This window comes from Heptranchias perlo, chromosome 13, assembly GCF_035084215.1.
Source record: "Heptranchias perlo isolate sHepPer1 chromosome 13, sHepPer1.hap1, whole genome shotgun sequence".
NCBI classification, from domain to species: Eukaryota; Metazoa; Chordata; class Chondrichthyes; order Hexanchiformes; family Hexanchidae; genus Heptranchias; species Heptranchias perlo.
In genome coordinates this window covers 71693172-71710449 of record NC_090337.1, presented here as the reverse complement: position 1 = coordinate 71710449, position 17278 = coordinate 71693172, and the positions used below count along the sequence as shown (strand labels likewise).

The following is a 17278-nucleotide window of genomic DNA, read 5'->3' as shown; positions in this document are numbered from 1 at the left end:
AGGGCAATTAAGAATCAACCACATTGCTGTGGGTCTGGAGTCACATATAGGCCAGACCGGGTAAGGGCGGCAGGCTTCCTTCCCTAAAGGACATTAGTGAACCAGATGGGTTTTTACGACAATCTGGTAGTTTCATGGCCATCATTACTGATACTAGTATTTTAATTCCAGATTTTTATTTAATTAATTGAATTTTTTAATTAATTAATTGAATTTAAATTCGCCAGCTGCCGTGGCGGGATTTGAACTCATGACTCTGGATTTTAGTCCAGGCCTCTGGATTACTAGCCCAGTAACATAACCACTATGCTACCGGGTACGGCTGATATCCCACGACTATGGGAGAGAAGGGGAGGGGGAATGAAATGGATTAAAAAAAAACATTTTTTGTGTTGCTGCAAACCTCAAATGAACCTAAGTTCATTACCTTCTTGAAGAACATCTTTGAGAGTGACCCTCTCTCTAGAAATCGCTATGTCCTTCACTCTAGCCTTTGCCTCTGCCAGTGTAACACTTTTGAGGTCATTCTTTTCTATCCGCAGTGTTGGGTAACCTTCAAGAAAAACAAAGTGAAAAACATATTACCAATATCCTACATTAACCTATAAGGTGGATGCATTCAAAATCTATAAGGATGTTTAAATGTAGCATTAATTAATGAAATGAGAAGTTATAGCAACACATACAGATGGAGGGGAAAGAAAGAAAGCAGCAGGAAACATGCAAAAAACAGCAGCATGATAGAAAAACAGCGGGACAGGCCACTACAGTTCTATATTTGCATTCTCCATAGAGTATAATTCACATTTTCAGGGCAACGGTGGCAGCCAACAATATATACCACAAGTCTCAAAATGATTCGATTTCAGTCAATTATGAAAGTAGGCAAGGCTGTCCATTTTCAAATGAAAAATTAATACATTGAAAACAATTTAAAATATACAAATTTATCAAAGAAAACATCAACAATGTTTAAAATAAAAAAATTTATACATCTGGGATCAAAGTGAGCATTTTTGAGGCCACGTCAAACACACAGTGCTTTATAATCCAGTCACGAAGTAATCAGGGGGCACACAAGGTGCTGCAAGTCCACCTGTATTGTTTTTAGTGAGTGCTCCTGTATATACTTAGACAGTCCCAAGTTCAAGTGCATTTCTTTATTATCTGAAGAGACGAACAAGGGGATGACAGAAATACTAGAAACGGAGATTATATAAATAAAAAACTGAGGCTTCCACTCTGTGACAATGCTAAAGTCGTTGATTGCCCTGTGGTCTTATGTTATTCTATTGTTGCAGATTCTAAAGGTGCATTGCGCTAGATTTGAACATTAATGCAAAAGCAGATCAAATTTCTGATTTAGTAAATACATGAGATGCCGCTTTAAAATAGGAACATTCCAGTATCTTATCTCACTGTTGTAACTGAATGGAATGAAATTCCTACTATAATGAAATATTGTCCATTTATTGCAAAAATCATTTCAGAAGTGTAAATCATAGAATGATACAGCACAGAGATTGCCTCATTATCATTTAGCATTGTCATTAGCTCTCCAGTTCAAATCGGTTGGAACAACAATCTCAAGATTGCAATACCAATTGGTCTTCCCCTCACTGCGACCACCACCAATTGCTCACTGGGAAAATGCACCACAGTGTGACATTCAGCCATAGAGACCAGATGATCCAATCAATGGCTTGTGCTGCATAAGTTAGTTTCAGCCAGCACAGCAGTGGGGTTCGAGAACTTGCAGCTCTGTGGTATAGTGTGCTGGTGCTCCAGCCAATATTCCTCCTTTAGTAGCAAAGATAGCATTCATAGACTAAATTAAAAAGACGAGAAAAATAGCCAAGAATCTTGCTCCTGATCTCTATCCGGGAGTGAATACGACGCGGACAGATACACAAATATAAATATAGGAAGAGTGTGTGTGAGAGTGGGAGGATCGATCAGGTCTGATGGCCCTCATTGTCATTGAGCTCAATGACAGTCATGTCTAGATTTACTTGAGCAAAGTATCAGCGGTCACTGTTGCCTATGGAATCCTGAGTTTAAGCCTATGGGATGAGAGAAATTTAGAAGAATAAATGTCTTGCAACGTGAAGTAGGGTATTTCATTATGGAATCTGAGTCTCTCTGAATGAACTATTGAAAACGTACCAACTTTAAGCTGAACAGAACTTGGAACACAGAAAGAACTGCAACTCAGAACATGCTGGATTTTGAAAAAGTCTAATATTATTGGAGCAAATAAAGTTATACAATAAAAACTGCACTACTGCAGTGTAGTCCCTGTCAAGACCGTCGTTACAATCACTTTCCAGCTAAGCAGTCAAATCAAATGTGCATTAAAAATAACATTTAAGATAGTTACATTCACTAAAAATTGATTGCAAGAACTCAAATAAATAACTTTGTTGTAATAATTCAGACATAAAGCCTTTAAGGTTATTACAGTGCAATCTCTGGTTTGCCTGTCCCAGCTTAGAATTATTTATTTAAATCGCAGTATGCAGCATTTTTCAAAATTAGGCTATGAAATGGATGACATTATTTTCTGGTTCTTGAGCTATTCCCTTCAAGCCCAAAATGTCAGCCTCATTAGTTGGTGCCAATTTACTTCACTATCACAACAGAAGAAGGAAGTAACAACGAGGAGGGTCGATGAGGGTAATGTGTTTAATGTAGTGTACGTTAATTTTAGCAAGGCTTTTGACAAGGTCCCACATGGTCAAAAAAGTAAAAGCCCATGGGATCCAAGAGAAAGTGGCAAGTTGGATCCAAAATTGGCTCAGTGGCAGGAAACAAAGGGTAATGGTAGGCGGGTGTTTTTACGACTCGAAGGCTGTTTCTAGTGGGGTCCTTTGCTTTTTGTTGTATATATTAATGATTTGAACTTGAATGTGGGGGGGCTTGATCAAGAAGTTTGCTGATGATACAAAAATTGGCTGCATGGTTGATAGTGAGGAGGAAAGCTGTAGACTGCAGGAAGATATCAATGGACTGGTCAGGTGGGAAGAAAAGTGGCAAATGGAATTCAATCCGGAGAAGTGTGAGGTAATGCATCTGGGGAGGGCAAACAAGGCAAGGAATACACAATAAATGGGAGGATACTGAGAGATGTAGAGGAACAAAGGGACCTTGGGAGTGCATATCCACAGATCCCTGAAGGTAGCAGGACAGGTTGATAATGTGGTTGAAAAGGCATACGGGATACTTTCCTTTATTAGTCAAGGCATAGAATATAAGAGCAGGGAGGTTATGCTAGAACTGTATAAAACACAAGTTAGGCCACAGCTTGAGCACTGTGTACAGTTTTAGTCACCACATTACAGGACTGGAGAATTTTAGCTATAAGGAAAGATTGGATAGGCTGGAGTTGTTTGCTTTGGAACAAAGGAGGCTGAGGGGAGATTTAATTGAGGTATATAAAATTATGAGGGGCCTAGATACAGTGGATGGGGAGGAATATTTCCCTTAGCAAAGGGGGTCAGTGACCAGGGGGCATAGATTTAAAGTAATTGATAGAAGGATTAGAGGGGAGTTGAGGAGAAATGTTTTCACCCAGAGGGTAGTGGGGGCCTGGAACTCACTGCCTGAAAGGGTGGTGAAACCCTCAACTCATTTAAAAAGTACTTGGATGTGCACTTGAAGAGCTGTAACCTACAGGGCTACGGACCAAGTGCTGGAAAGTGGGATTAAGTTGGATAGCTCTTTTTCAGCCGGCATGGACATGATGGATCGAATGGCCTCCTTCTCTGCTGTAACCTTCTATGATTTTAAGAATATTGAGTACAGCAAAATACTGTGCTACAGAGCTGCAGGAGGTTGGTTTGTACCCACAATCTCTAGCCATCACTGAGTATCAGGAATTTAGAAAGAAAAACTCGTGGGTAAGTATAAAAGTGATCCTGGGTTACTTTTGCGCCTGTCCCATGGTTTCAGACAGGTAATAATGTTTAGCATATAGTCCAGATGAGAACCTAAATTTGGGAGTGAAGGGAGAGGGAGACAGTAATTTGGATTGTAAATAAATTCCTGGTCAATATACATTCACCACAATTTCAAGCGTTGAAATTAACATTTATCGACTAGAAAAAAAAAATTAGCAACAAGACCATGACATTAGGAATCTAATTGGTCAAACAAACTAGTAAATGCATTCTGATGAGACAGACTCACAGACACTCGAGTTGGTTTCATTCATGGCTGTTTACAAACTACCTCAGTTTGAAATTTGTCAGTAAATAATTTAAATAAACTTCTGATATTTGCTACAACTTACTTCTTGTAAGCTACTGACCCTGAAACTAACTTTCAAACCCATTTTTCCCCAAGTACATACTGAACAATTTCTAAATCTTTTGATTATGAATTTGGTAGATGACAGAATTCAAATTTTGCATTTTATCTTGTTATTTGATAGAACTTCCTAAACAAAGTTGCTGGTGTCGGTAATTCCACGAAGCTCACCTGACTTTTTGGAAGCTTGGGTGACACCATTTTGCCTTTCTTCTTCAGGGTTGCACCCAGGAAGTTCCTTCAGATCACTTCCTGTGAGGACAGGAAGTTGTGTTACAGCCATATTTATTTTCCCTTTTTAAACATAATGCATTTACTTTACTCACAAAGATAATACAGTAAAAATATTGTCAGCTGTTTTGGGATCACCATTCCCCATACAGCAAGCGATGCAAAGGAACTTTCCAGCGCAAAGCTCAAAAAGGAAGGGCAGAATGGTTTTACCTTGGTCTACAAAATCCAAGTTAGTTACCTGTCATCTGCTCCTACTATTGGACCCTAAAGGAAATTATATACAAATGGAATTCTGTTTAAATAGTTTGAGAAAATACCCATGTTTGCTAAATTAATAATTTGGATAACTAATTCCAAGGATTTAATACATTAAACAATATTAATACTGCATAGGAATTCATACTCAATATAGATAAAATTATACAAATAGGACATGCTAGGTAATTCAGATTCCCACTGACGGCTCAATTTTCTCCTTAAAAAGTACATAGCTTATATTGATGAAAAATCTTATATCTGCACATAGTAACTCTCTTAAAAAAACATTACTTCCTGTTGTCACATTTTTATTATTTATGTATCCCTTTCCCATTATAAATTCCTATGTCCACATTTAAAATAGAAACTATGTAAACTTGTCAAGCTGTAATTCCACCAGTGGTAACTATAGTACCTGAGTTTGGCATCTCCCAGGTCCTCGATCTGTACTGCATTGAACTACTTTATTAAAGCCCTGCTCCAGTTATCCCTACCCTCTTCATCTGAAGACTACGATTGATTTGCAATGCCACAGGAGATTAACTAATGTAGTCAATTCAAAGTTTCTGAAAGAAGAATCATACCTACAAACAATTGCTCAAAATGTACATTCAAACACAGGGAAATACGTCCCGCTTTGAAAACCAATGCAGACAACCACTGTGATATATGGTTATTGGCAAGAAAACCCTGCCCAATAATGCACCTTTTCAAGTATCTTGCAAATGTTTTCAAATAATCATTACAACAAGCTATACAATATGAGAATTCAACTTATTGTAAAAAACCCATCTGGTTCACTCGTGTCCTTTAGGGAAGGAAACCTGCCGTCCTTACCCGGTCTGGGTCTATATGTGATTCCAGTCACACACCAACTTTGAGTGACCTAGCAAGCCTGCAGTCATTCAAGACAATCCACCACCACCTTCTAAGAGCAACTAGGGAGGGGCCATAAATGCCCGTCTTGCCAGCAATGGTCACATCCCGAGAATGAACATAAAAATAATCTATAGGACTCCAGCTATTCCATCTCCATCTTCCTGAAGAGGAAATAAAAGAATGCCAGGTTCAACCTACCTCTTATTTGAATACTGTTCCATGAAAGGAATCTAAGTTTTATTAAATGTACTACTGGACCACAGTAAAATGTAAGTTTACTTACTTTGATGTGGATGTATTGTTAAATGCTGATCGCATGCAGGTAAATGGACTCATTTTCATTGGACGATAATGTTTCTCTTAGCTGCCCTATTACATGAACCAGGGGGCTTTCCTCTGCAAGAAGGCCAGTGACAGGTCAGATCATATCAGATCAGGTCAGAGGCACGGTATGAACACGGTTTGAGCTACATGAGACTAATTCTTACTGTTCCTAGTGCAATCATTTAGAGTTGTAACATTCTGCAAAGGAGAAATGAAGAATGTGATTTTACTGAATCAAATGCAAAGCATAACAAGGATACAGATCATACTGAACTTTGTGAAATCATCACTCACTCATGGAGTAATTTATGAATATTATACAGCTAAGAGATGCATGAAAGTGGGTCCATTTACAAGGGTCCTATGAGCATTTAATAATATAGCCACATCTAAGTAAGTAATTTACACTATCAACCAACCAGAGTAAATGTAATGAAACAGCCTCCTTTTGTGTGACAGTATAGAAACAGGATGCCTAATCTTCAACTCCATCTTCTCTCTCAACTGCCTGTGTTGCATCAGCTCTACAATCATGTCTTCCCACCCCCATCCCTAACACCGCTCATGTTGCCTCATCTTCCTGTGGTCCATAAGAGTTACAATTTGAATAAATCTGTAAGGGAACACATGACAGCTACAGAGAAACCGTCAGGGTAGAGAGGAGATTTGGGAGGAAAAATAAAAAAGCAAAATATTATTTGAATGGAGAAATAATACAAAATGCTGCGGTACAGAGGGATCTGGATGTCCTCATACATGAAACACAAAAAGTCAACATACAGGTGCAGCAGGTAAGCCGGAAGGCAAACGGAATATTGGCCTTTATTTCCAGGGGGATGGAGTATAAAAGCAGGGAAGTCATGCTCCAACCGTATAGAGGGCGCTGGTGAGACCACACCAGGAGTACTGCATACAGTTCTGGTGCCCTTATTTAAGGAAGGACATACTTGCACTGGAGGCAGTTCAGAGAAGGTTCACTAGGTTGATTCCGGGTATGGAAGGGTTGTCTTATGAGGAAAGATTGAACAGGCTGGGTCTATACTCATTAGAGTTTAGAAGAATGAGATAGGGAGGGGCGAGGCCATGGAGGGATTTGAAAACAAAGATGAGAATTTTTAAATTGAGGCGTTCCCGGACCGGGAGCCAATGTAGGTCAGCGAGCACAGGAGTGATGGGTGAACAGGACTTGGTGCGAGTTAGCATACCGGCAGCAGAGTTTTGGATGAGCTCAAGTTTATGAAGGGTGGAAGGTGGGAGGCCGGCCAGGAGAGCATTGGAATAGTCCATTGTAGAGGTAACAAAGGCATGGATGAGGATCAAGCCTGTCCTAATACCTCCTGTGTGGCTCGATATAAATTTTGCTTGATAATGCTCCTGTGAAGTGCCTTGGGGCATTTTGCAATTTTAATGGCGCTATATTGAAACATATAAGATTCTGAGGGGACTCGATAGGGTAGATGCTGAGAGGATGTTACCCCTCATGGGGAATCTAAAACTAGGGGCCATAGTCTCAGAATAAGGGGTTGCCCGTTTAAAATGAAAATGAGGAAGAATTTCTTCTCCCAGAGGGTCGTGAATCTGTGGAATTCTTTACCCTAAAAGGCTGTGGAGGCTGAGTCATTGAATACATTCAAGGCTGAGTTAGACAAATTTTTGATCAGCAAGGGAGTCAAAGGATATGGGGAAAGGGCGGGAAAGTGGAGTTGAGGTAAAATTCAAATCAGCCATGATCTCATTAAATGGCTGAGCAGGCTCGAGGGGCCGAATGGCCTACACCTGATCCTGTCTCTTATGGAGATAGAGGAGGAGCCAAGACAGACAGCAAGACTGAGACAGAAAATGAGAGAAAGAGTCAACAAGAGCAATAAGCATCAAAATAAGCAGAGATAAATAAATGGAAGACAAAGAGTGACAACGAATTAAAGAGTAACATGAAGAGAAGGGATCATTTTCCTTTCTCCATAACTAATACTACAGGAGTTTAACTTTATATTACAATAATTGTGTTAACCCTAAGATGAGCTTCCGACCACGTGGCTGCTCCATCACCAAGACCGCCTACTTCCACCTCCGTAACATCGCCCGTCTCCGCCCCCACCTCAGCTTATCTGCTGCTGAAGTCCTCATCCATGCCTTTGTTACCTCTACAATGGACTATTCCAATGCTCTCCTGGCCGGCCTCCCATCTTCCACCCTCATAAACTTGGGCTCATCCAAAACTCTGCTGCCGGTATGCAAACTTGCACCAAGTCCCGTTCTCCCATCACCCCTGCGCTCGCTGACCTACATTGGCTCCCGGTCTGGGAACGCCTCAATTTTAAAATTCTCATCCTTGTTTTCAAATCCCTCCATGGCCTCGCCCCTCCCTACCTCTGTAACCTCCTCCAGCCCTACAACCCTCTGAGATCTCTGCGCTCCTCCAATTCTGGCCTCTTGCACATCCCCGATTTTAATTGTTCCACCATTGGTGGCCATGCCTTCAGCTGCCTGGGCCCTAAGCTCTGGAATTCTCTCCCGAAACCTCTCCTCTCTCTCTCCTCCTTTAAGACAGTCCTTAAAACCTACCTCTTTGATCAAGCCTGTCCTAATACCTCCTGTGTGGCTCGATATAAATTTTGCTTGATAATGCTCCTGTGAAGTGCCTTGGGGCGTTTTGCGATGTTAATAACGCTATATAAATGAAAGTTGTTGTTGTTACATGGTATTAGACTCCTATCTACATATCTGTATCTAGCACACGTTCTATGCATCACATTTCCTGCAATACATAAATGGTGTGCTAGATACAGATATACTGTGTAACTTATGCAATTTCTGTTTCATACTTTTTGGAAATTCTCTTTGCCGCCATATTTTTTTCTCATTAAGTCAAGGTACCTGATACAGAAAATAAAGTTTGTTACATTAATCAACATTAAAATTTATATGGGTAAATAAAATGCTATCTATTTTCAAAGGAATATACTTATTATTTTCCAAGAACTCATCAAAAATACTAAATTCTGCATCTCTAGCGAAACATCTTACAAATTTCTTTCCAAATCCCCTCTCTGGACACGTACATCCCTCCCGACTCCAGCATCTCCTTTTGCAATAGTGTAAACCCCAACGACTCAACATCACTTATACCAGGAAAGATCTGCCAATCTAATGTAAGGAATCTTACAACACCAGGTGATAGTCCAACAGTTTTTCCTGTTCACCCTCTGAGTGAAGAAGTTTCTCCTCATCTCAGTTTTGAAAGATTATGCCCCCTAGTTCTAGTTTCACCCATCCTTGGGAACATCCTTACTGCATCCACCCGATCAAGCCCCTTCACAATCTTATATGTTTCAATAAGATCGCCTCTCATTCTTCTGAACTCCAATGAGTAGAGTCCCAATCTACTCAACCTCTCCTCATATGTCCACCCCCTCATCCCCGGGATTAGCCGAGTGAACCTTCTTTGTACTGCTTCGAGAGCAAGTATGTCTTTTCTTAAGTATGGACACCAAAACTGTATGCAGTATTCCAGGTGCGGTCTCACCAATACCTTATATAACTGCAGCAATACCTCCCTGTTTTTATATTCTATCCCCCTAGCAATAAAAGCCAACATTCCGTTGGCCTTCTTGATCACCTGCTGCACCTGCATACTAACTTTTTGATTTTCTTGCACTAGGACCCCCAGATCCCTTTGTACTGCAGTACTTTCCAGTCTCTCGCCATTAAGATAATAACTTGCTCTCTGATTTTTCCTGCCAAAGTGCATAACCTCACATTTTCCAATATTGTATTGCATCTGCCAAATCTCCGCCCACTCACCCAGCCTGTCTATATCCCCTTGTAGGTTTTTTATGTCCTCCTCACTCTCTACTTTCCCTCCCATCTTTGTATCATCTGCAAACTTTGATATGTTACAATCGGTCCCCTCCTTCAAATCGTTAATATAGATTGTAAAGAGTTGGGGACCCAGCACCGACCCCTGCGTTACACCACTGGTTACTGGTTGCGAGTCCGAGAATGAACCATTTATCCCAACTCTCTGCTTCCTGTTAGATAACCAATCCTCCACCCATGCCAGAATATTACCCCCAATCCAGTGATTCTTTATCTTGAGCAATAATCTTTTATGTGGCACCTTGTTGAATGCCTTCTGGAAGTCTAAATACACTACGTCCACTGGTTCCCCTTTATCCACCCTGTACGTTGTGTCATCAAAGAACTCAAGCAAATTTGTCAGACATGACTTCCCCTTCATAAAGCCATGCTGACTTTGTCCTATTAAATTATGTTTATCCAAATGTTCCGTTCCTGTCTCCTTAATAATAGACTCCAAAATTTTACCCACCACAGGTGTTAGGCTAACTGGTCTATAATTTCCAACCTTCTGCCTACTACCCTTTTTAAATAAGGGTGTTACATTAGCAGTTTTCCAATCTGCCAGGACCTTTGTCGAGTCCAGAGAATTTTGGAAAATTTTTACCAAAGCATCCCCAATCCCTACTGCCACTTCCCTCAAGACCCTAGGATGTAAGCCATCAGGTCCAGGGGATTTATCCGCCTTGAGTCCCATTAATTTACTGAGTACCAATTCCTTAGTGATTTTAATCGTATTTAGCTCCTCCCCCTAGAGCCCCCTGTTTGTCCAGTGTTGGGATATTCTTAGTGTCCTCTACCGTAAAGACTGAAACAAAATATTTGTTCAGCATTTTTGCCATCTCCATGTTTCCCACCATTAATTTCCCGGTCTCGTCCTCTAAGGGACCTATGTTTGCCTTCGCCACCCTTTTTCTTTTTATATAACTATAGAAACTCTTGCTATCTGTTTTTATATTTTTTGCTAATTTATTTTCATAATCTATCTTCCCTTTCTTAATCAATCCGTTAGTTACTTTTTGCTGTCATTTGAAGACCTCCCAATCTTCTATCCTCCCACTAAGTTTGGCTACCTTATATGTCCTTGTTTTTCGTCTGATACTATCCTTAATTTCTTTACTTAGCCACGGATGGCTGTCATTTCTTTTACACCCTTTTTTCCTCAGTGGAATATTTTTTTTTTGAAAGTTGTAAAATAACTCCTTAAATGAACATCACTGCTCATGTACCGTCTTACCCTTTAATCTATTTTCCCAGTCCACTTTAATCAATTCCGCTCTCATACCATCATAGTCTCCTTTATTCAAGCTCAGTACGCTTGTTTGAGAACCAACCTTCTCACCCTCTTAATTGGATATGGAATGTAACCATGTTATGGTCACTCATTCCAAGGGGATCCTTAACTAGGACATTATTAATTAATCCTGGCTCATTACACAGGACTAGGTCCAAGGTTGCTTGCCCCCTTGTAGGATCAGTTACATACTGCTCAAGAAATCCATCCCTAATACACTCAATAAAATCTTCCTCAAGGCTGCCCTGCCCAATTTGATTTGTCCAGTTAATATGATAGTTAAAATCCCCCATAATTATAGCTGTTCCCTTATTACATGCCCCGACTATTTCCTGATTAATACTTCTTGCAGCAGAGTTGCAACTATTAGGAGGCCTATATACTACGCCCACGAGTGTTTTTTTCCCCTTATTATTCCTTATCTCTACCCAAACTGTTTCATTATCCTGATCCTTTGTCCCAATATCATTTCTCTGTATTACAGTGATTCCTTCCCTTATTAACAGAGCCACCACACGTCCCCTTCCTTCCTGCCTGTCCTTCCTGATTGTTAAATACCCTGGCATATTTAATTCCCAGTCGTCGTCACCCTGCAGCCACGTTTCTGTAATGGCCACAAGATCATACCCATACGTAGTTATTTGTGCCGTTAACTCGTCCATTTTGTTACGAATGCTACGTGCATTCAGATAAAGAACTTTCAAATATGTTTTGTGACACTTAGTTCCTGCTTTTTCCTTTTTTAACACTTTACCTTTTACTCCATACCTTCTGTCCCTTCCTGACACGCTTTCCTCTGTCTCTCTGCTCAGGTTCCCAACCTCCTGCCACAGCTTTGATGCTGGGTTAATCGCCTTACGCCTTCTAGTTTTTATTTTATCTGTCGTGCCTAAAGTACACTTTCTTTCTGCTGCTCTACGCTTTTCCCTTTCAAATGTTCTTGAACAACTGTTTGTACTATTTGTATTGTAGATTTCCCCTGGGTCTTCCCCTCTCTTGCTGCTCTCAACTTTATTCTCTTCTGACTCCCCGCTCAGGTTCCCATCCCCCTGCCACTCTAGTTTAAATCTTCCCCAACAGCACTAGCAAACACCCCCGCGAGGACATTGGTCCCGGTCCTGCTCGGGTGTAACCCGTCACGCTTGTACAGGTCCCACCTTCCCCAGAACCGGTCCCAATGTACCAGGAATCTGAATCCCTCCCTCCTGGACAATTTAGTCTGCAAGTCTATTTATCTTTCAATGACAATGCTGTGCGACTTCACGTCCTAATTTTTAATTTTTGAGCCCTTATAGTTGAACCTTTCACCAGAGGTAAAAAAAAAGCCTCATCAATTATGTAATTTCCCTTCATAATCATGAAAATTTCAATGAGATTGGTCACCTTAAAGTATTCTCTGATGATTAAATGACCAGAACCGCAAATAGTATTCAAGACAAGATCTCAACAAAGCTTTATACAGCTTCAAATTCATCTTACTTTGATTTGTACTCTGCTAATATAACACAGCATCCCATTTACCTTGTATAATTACAATTAAGTGCTGGGCCAATATTTATCATTGAAATTTAAGTGCAGAAGGCGGCCATTCGGTCCCAAAATTCCCATACCATTGAAATCGCCACACTGGAGCTATGTAATCTCGTCCAATTTTCACACCCGTTCACCACATCTTGTAATATTTTTCTTCGTCAAGTATTTATCTAGTTCTCTCAAACTTTGTGATTCAATTGGCTTCAAAACTCTGCAAAGAAAAATTACTTACCAATTTAATCACCTAACCCCATGATCAACAAACTGTACTGATCCACTGAAAATATATACATTTTTTTGGTTTCTTGCTCCCATAATAATTCTTACATTTATCCACACTGAACTGCATCTCCCCAAAAGTATGAAATTCTTCCAAAATAGTTGCATTAATTGGAGATTTTGTCCAAATCACTAATCTATATTAAAAATGCCCCTCGGCTGCAGTACTTTTCCAACTCCTCTCCGCCTAGTTAGTTCTCCACACCCCTTCCCTCATCCTCTTCCCTTCTCCCCCTTCCCCTCCACTCCCCCCAGTGTAGCTTCTCCCAACCCTGCCCACCCCATCCCATATCCCTTCCTGTGTTTTAGTTCCTTTTTAAAATTTTTATTCATTCTCGGGATGTGCGCATCGCTGGCGAGGCCGGCATTTATTGCCCATCCCTAATTGCCCTTGAGAAGGTGGTGGTGAGCTGCCTTCTTGAACCGCTGCAGTCCGTGTGGTGAAGGTTCTCCCACAGTGCTGTTAGGAAGGGAGTTCCAGGATTTTGACCCAGCGACGATGAAGGAACGGCGATATATTTCCAAGTCGGGATGATGTGTGACTTGGAGAGGAACGTGCAGGTGGTGTTATTCCCATGTGCCTGCTGCCTTTGTCCTTCTAGGTGGTAGAGGTCGCGGGTTTGGGAGGTGCGTCGAAGAAGCCTTGGCGAATTGCTGCAATACATCCTGTAGATGGTACACACTGTAGCCATGGTGCGCCGGTGAAGGGAGTGAATGTTTAGGGTGGTGGATGGGGTGCCAATCAAGCGGGCTGCTTTATCTTGGATGGTGTCAGGCTTCTTGAGTGTTGTTGGAGCTGCACTCATCCAAGCAAGTGGAGAGTATTCCATCATATTGTCTCATTGAAACATATAAAATTCTGACAGGGCTAGACAGACTGGATGCAGGGAGGATGTTTCCCCTGGCTGGGGGGGGGGGGTCCAGAACGAGGGGTCACAGTCTCAGGATACGGGTAGGACATTTAGGACTGAGATGGGGAGAAATTTCTTCACTCAGAGGAATCCTCCACCACAGAAGGCGGTGGAGGCCAAGTCACTTAATATATTTGAGAAGGAGCCAGATAGATTTCTTGACACAAAAGGCATCAAGGGGTATGGGGAGAGAGCGGGAATATGGTATTGAGATAGAGGATCAGCCATGATCATATTGAATGGCGGAGCAGGCTCGAAGGGCCGAATGGCCTAGTCCTGCTCCTATTTTCTATGTTTCTATCACACTCCTGACTTGTGCCTTGAAGATGGTGGAAAGGCTTTGGGGAGTCAGGAGGTGAGTCACTCGCCGCAGAATACTCAGCCTCTGACCTGCTCTTGTAGCTACAGTATTTATGTGGCTGGTCCAGTTAAGTTTCTGGTCAATGGTGACCGCCAGGATGTTGATGGTGGGGATTCGGCGATGGTAATGCCGTTGTATGTCATGGGGAGGTGGTTGGACCCTCTCTTGTTGGAGATGGTCATTGCCTGGCACTTGTCTGGCGCGAATGTTACTTGCCACTTATCAGCCCAAGCCTGGATGTTGTCCAGGTCTTGCTGCATGTGGGCACGGACTGCTTCATTATCTGAGGGGTTGCAAATGGAACTGAACACTGCAATCATCAGCAAACATCCCCAGTTCTGACCTTGTGATGGCGGGAAGGTCATTGATGAAGCAGCTGAAGGTGGTTGGGCATAGGACACTACCTGAGGAACTCCTGCAGCAATGTCCTGACCCAGCAATGATGAAGGAACAGCGATATATGTCCAAGTTGGAATGGTATGTGAATTGGAGGGGAACTTAGAGATGATGGTGTTCCCATGCACCTGCCGCCCTCGTCCTCCTAGATGGTGAAGGTTGGGGGTTTGGGAGGTGCTGTCGAAGTAACACCTTGGCGACGCATCACGGCTGCAGTGCATCTTGTCGTGCAGCCACGGTGCATTAGTGGTGGATGGGGTGCCGTTCAAGCAAACTGATTTGTTCTGGATGATGTCGAGCTTCGAATGTTGCAACTTCACCAATCCAAGCAAGTGGAGAGTATTCCATCACACTCCGGACATGTACCTTGGAGGTGGAGGAGAGGCTTTAGGGAGTCAGGAGGTGACGCACTTGTTGCAGAATACCCAAGACCTGCTCTAGTAGCCACAGGATTTATGTGGCTGGTCCAGTTGAGTTTCTGGTCAATGGTGACCTCCCAAGATGTTGATGGTGAGGGATTCGGTGATGGTAATGCCATTGAATGTCAAGAGGTGGTGGTTAGAAACACAGAAAATAGGAGCAAGAGTAGGCCCTTCGGGCCTGCTCCGACATTCAAAAAGATCATGACTGATCGTCCAACTCAGTACCCTCTTCCCGCTTTTTCCCCATATCCCTTGATCCCTCTAGCATTAAGAAATATATCTATCTCCTTCTTGAATACATCTAATGACTTGGCCTCCACTGCCTTCTGTGGTAGAGAATTACACAGGTTCACCACCCTCTGAGTGAAGAAATTTCCCCTCATCTTGGTTCAAAATGGCATACCCCGTATCCGGAGACTGTGACCCCTGGTTATGAATTCCCCATCCATCGGGAACATCCTCCTTGCATCTAGTCTGCCTAGTCCTGTTAGAATTTTATATGTTTCGATGAGATCACCTCTCATTCTTCTAAACTCTAGTGAATATAGGCCTAGTCGACCCAATCTCTCCTCATACGTCAGTCCTGCCATCCCAGGAATCAGTCTGGTAAACCTTCATTGCACTCCCTCCATGGCAAGGACATCCTTCCTCAGAAAATGAGACCAAAACTGCACACAATACTCCAGATGTGGTCTCACCAAGGCCCTGTATAACTGCAGTAAGACATCCCTGCACCTGTACTCAAATCCTCTTGCAACAAAGGCCAACATACCATTCACCATCCTAGCTGCTTGCTGCACCTGAATGCTCGCTTTCAGCGACTGGTGTACAAGGACACCCAGGTCTCGTTGCACCTCCCCTTTTCCCAATCCATCGCCGTTCAGATAATAATCTGCCTTTCTGTTCTTACAACCAAACTGGATAACCTCACATTTATCCTGCATCTGCCATGTTCTTGCCCACTCACCCAACTTGTCTAAATCACATTGGAGCCTCTTTGCATCCTCCTCACAGCTCACATTCCACCCCAGCTTTGTCGTCTGCAAACTTGGAAATGTTATATTTAGTTCACTCAACCAAATCATTGTGAATATATATTGTGAATAGCTGGGGCCCAAGCACTGATCCCTGCGGTACCCCACTAGTCATTGCCTCCCACCCGGAAAAAGACCCGTTTATTCCTACTCTCTGTTTCCTGTCTGTTAACCAATTCTCAATCCATGCCAGTATATTCCCCCCAATCCCATGTGCTTTAATTTTGCACACTAACCTCTTGTGTGGGACCTTATCAAAAGCCTTCTGAAAATCCAAATACACCACATCCACTGGTTCTCCCCTATCTATTCTACTAGTTACATCCTCAAAAAACTCCAGTAGATTTGTAAAGCACGATTTCACTTTCATAAATCCATGCTGACTTTGTCCAATCCCGTTAATACCCTCCAAGTGTTCTGTTATCACATCTTTTATAATAGATTCTCTCTCTTGTTGGAGATGGTCATTGCCTGGCATTGTCTCGTGCAAATGTTACTTGCCACTTATCAGCCCAAGCCTGGATGTTATCCAGGTCTTGCTGCATGTGGGCATGGACTGCTTCATTATCTGTGGAATTGGGAATGGAGCGAACAGCCCCACTTCTGACCTTATAACAGAGGGAAGATCACTAACAAAGCAGCTGAAGATGGTTGGCCCTAGGATGTCCTGAGAAACTCCTGCAGCGATGTCCTGGGGCTAAAATGATTGGCCTCCAACAACCACTACCATCTTCCTTTGTGCTAGGTATGACTCCAGCCATTGGAGAGTTTTCCCCTTGATCCCCGTTGACCAGTTTTACTAGGGCTCCTTGGTGCCACACTCGGTCAAATACTGCCTTGATATCAAGGGCAGTCACTCTCACCTCACCTCTGGAATTCAGCTCGTGTCCATGTTTGAACCCAGACTGTATTAAGGTCTGGAGCCGAATGGTCCTGGCGGAACCCAAACTGAGCATCGGTGAGCAGGTTATTGGTGAGTAAGTGCTGCTTGATAGCACCGTCGACGACACCTTCCATCACTTTGCTGATGATTGAGAGTAGACTGATGGGGCGGTAATTGGCCGGATTGGAGTTGTCCTGCTTTTTGTGGACAGGACATACCTGGACAATTTTCCACATTGTCGGGTAGACGCCAGTGTTGTAGCTGTACTGGAACAGCTTGGCTAGAGGCGCAGCTGGTTCTGGAG

General features: G+C 42.4%; 1 protein-coding gene across 5 annotated transcripts in view; it reads right to left on the bottom strand.

Moving 5' to 3' along the window:
- ryk (receptor like tyrosine kinase) overlaps positions 1-17278 on the bottom strand; it is a 357734-nt gene that overhangs the window by 158864 nt on the left and 181592 nt on the right. For 4 of the 5 annotated variants that reach the window (XM_067995687.1, XM_067995686.1, XM_067995690.1 and 1 more), the window contains 2 exons: positions 4480-4560; positions 428-553 (listed from right to left, as the gene is read on the bottom strand). In XM_067995687.1, the coding sequence (XP_067851788.1) occupies positions 428-553; positions 4480-4560 (207 nt within the window). The remainder of the gene's footprint in view (positions 1-427; positions 554-4479; positions 4561-17278) is intronic. The other variant, XM_067995688.1, reaches the window with a different exon arrangement.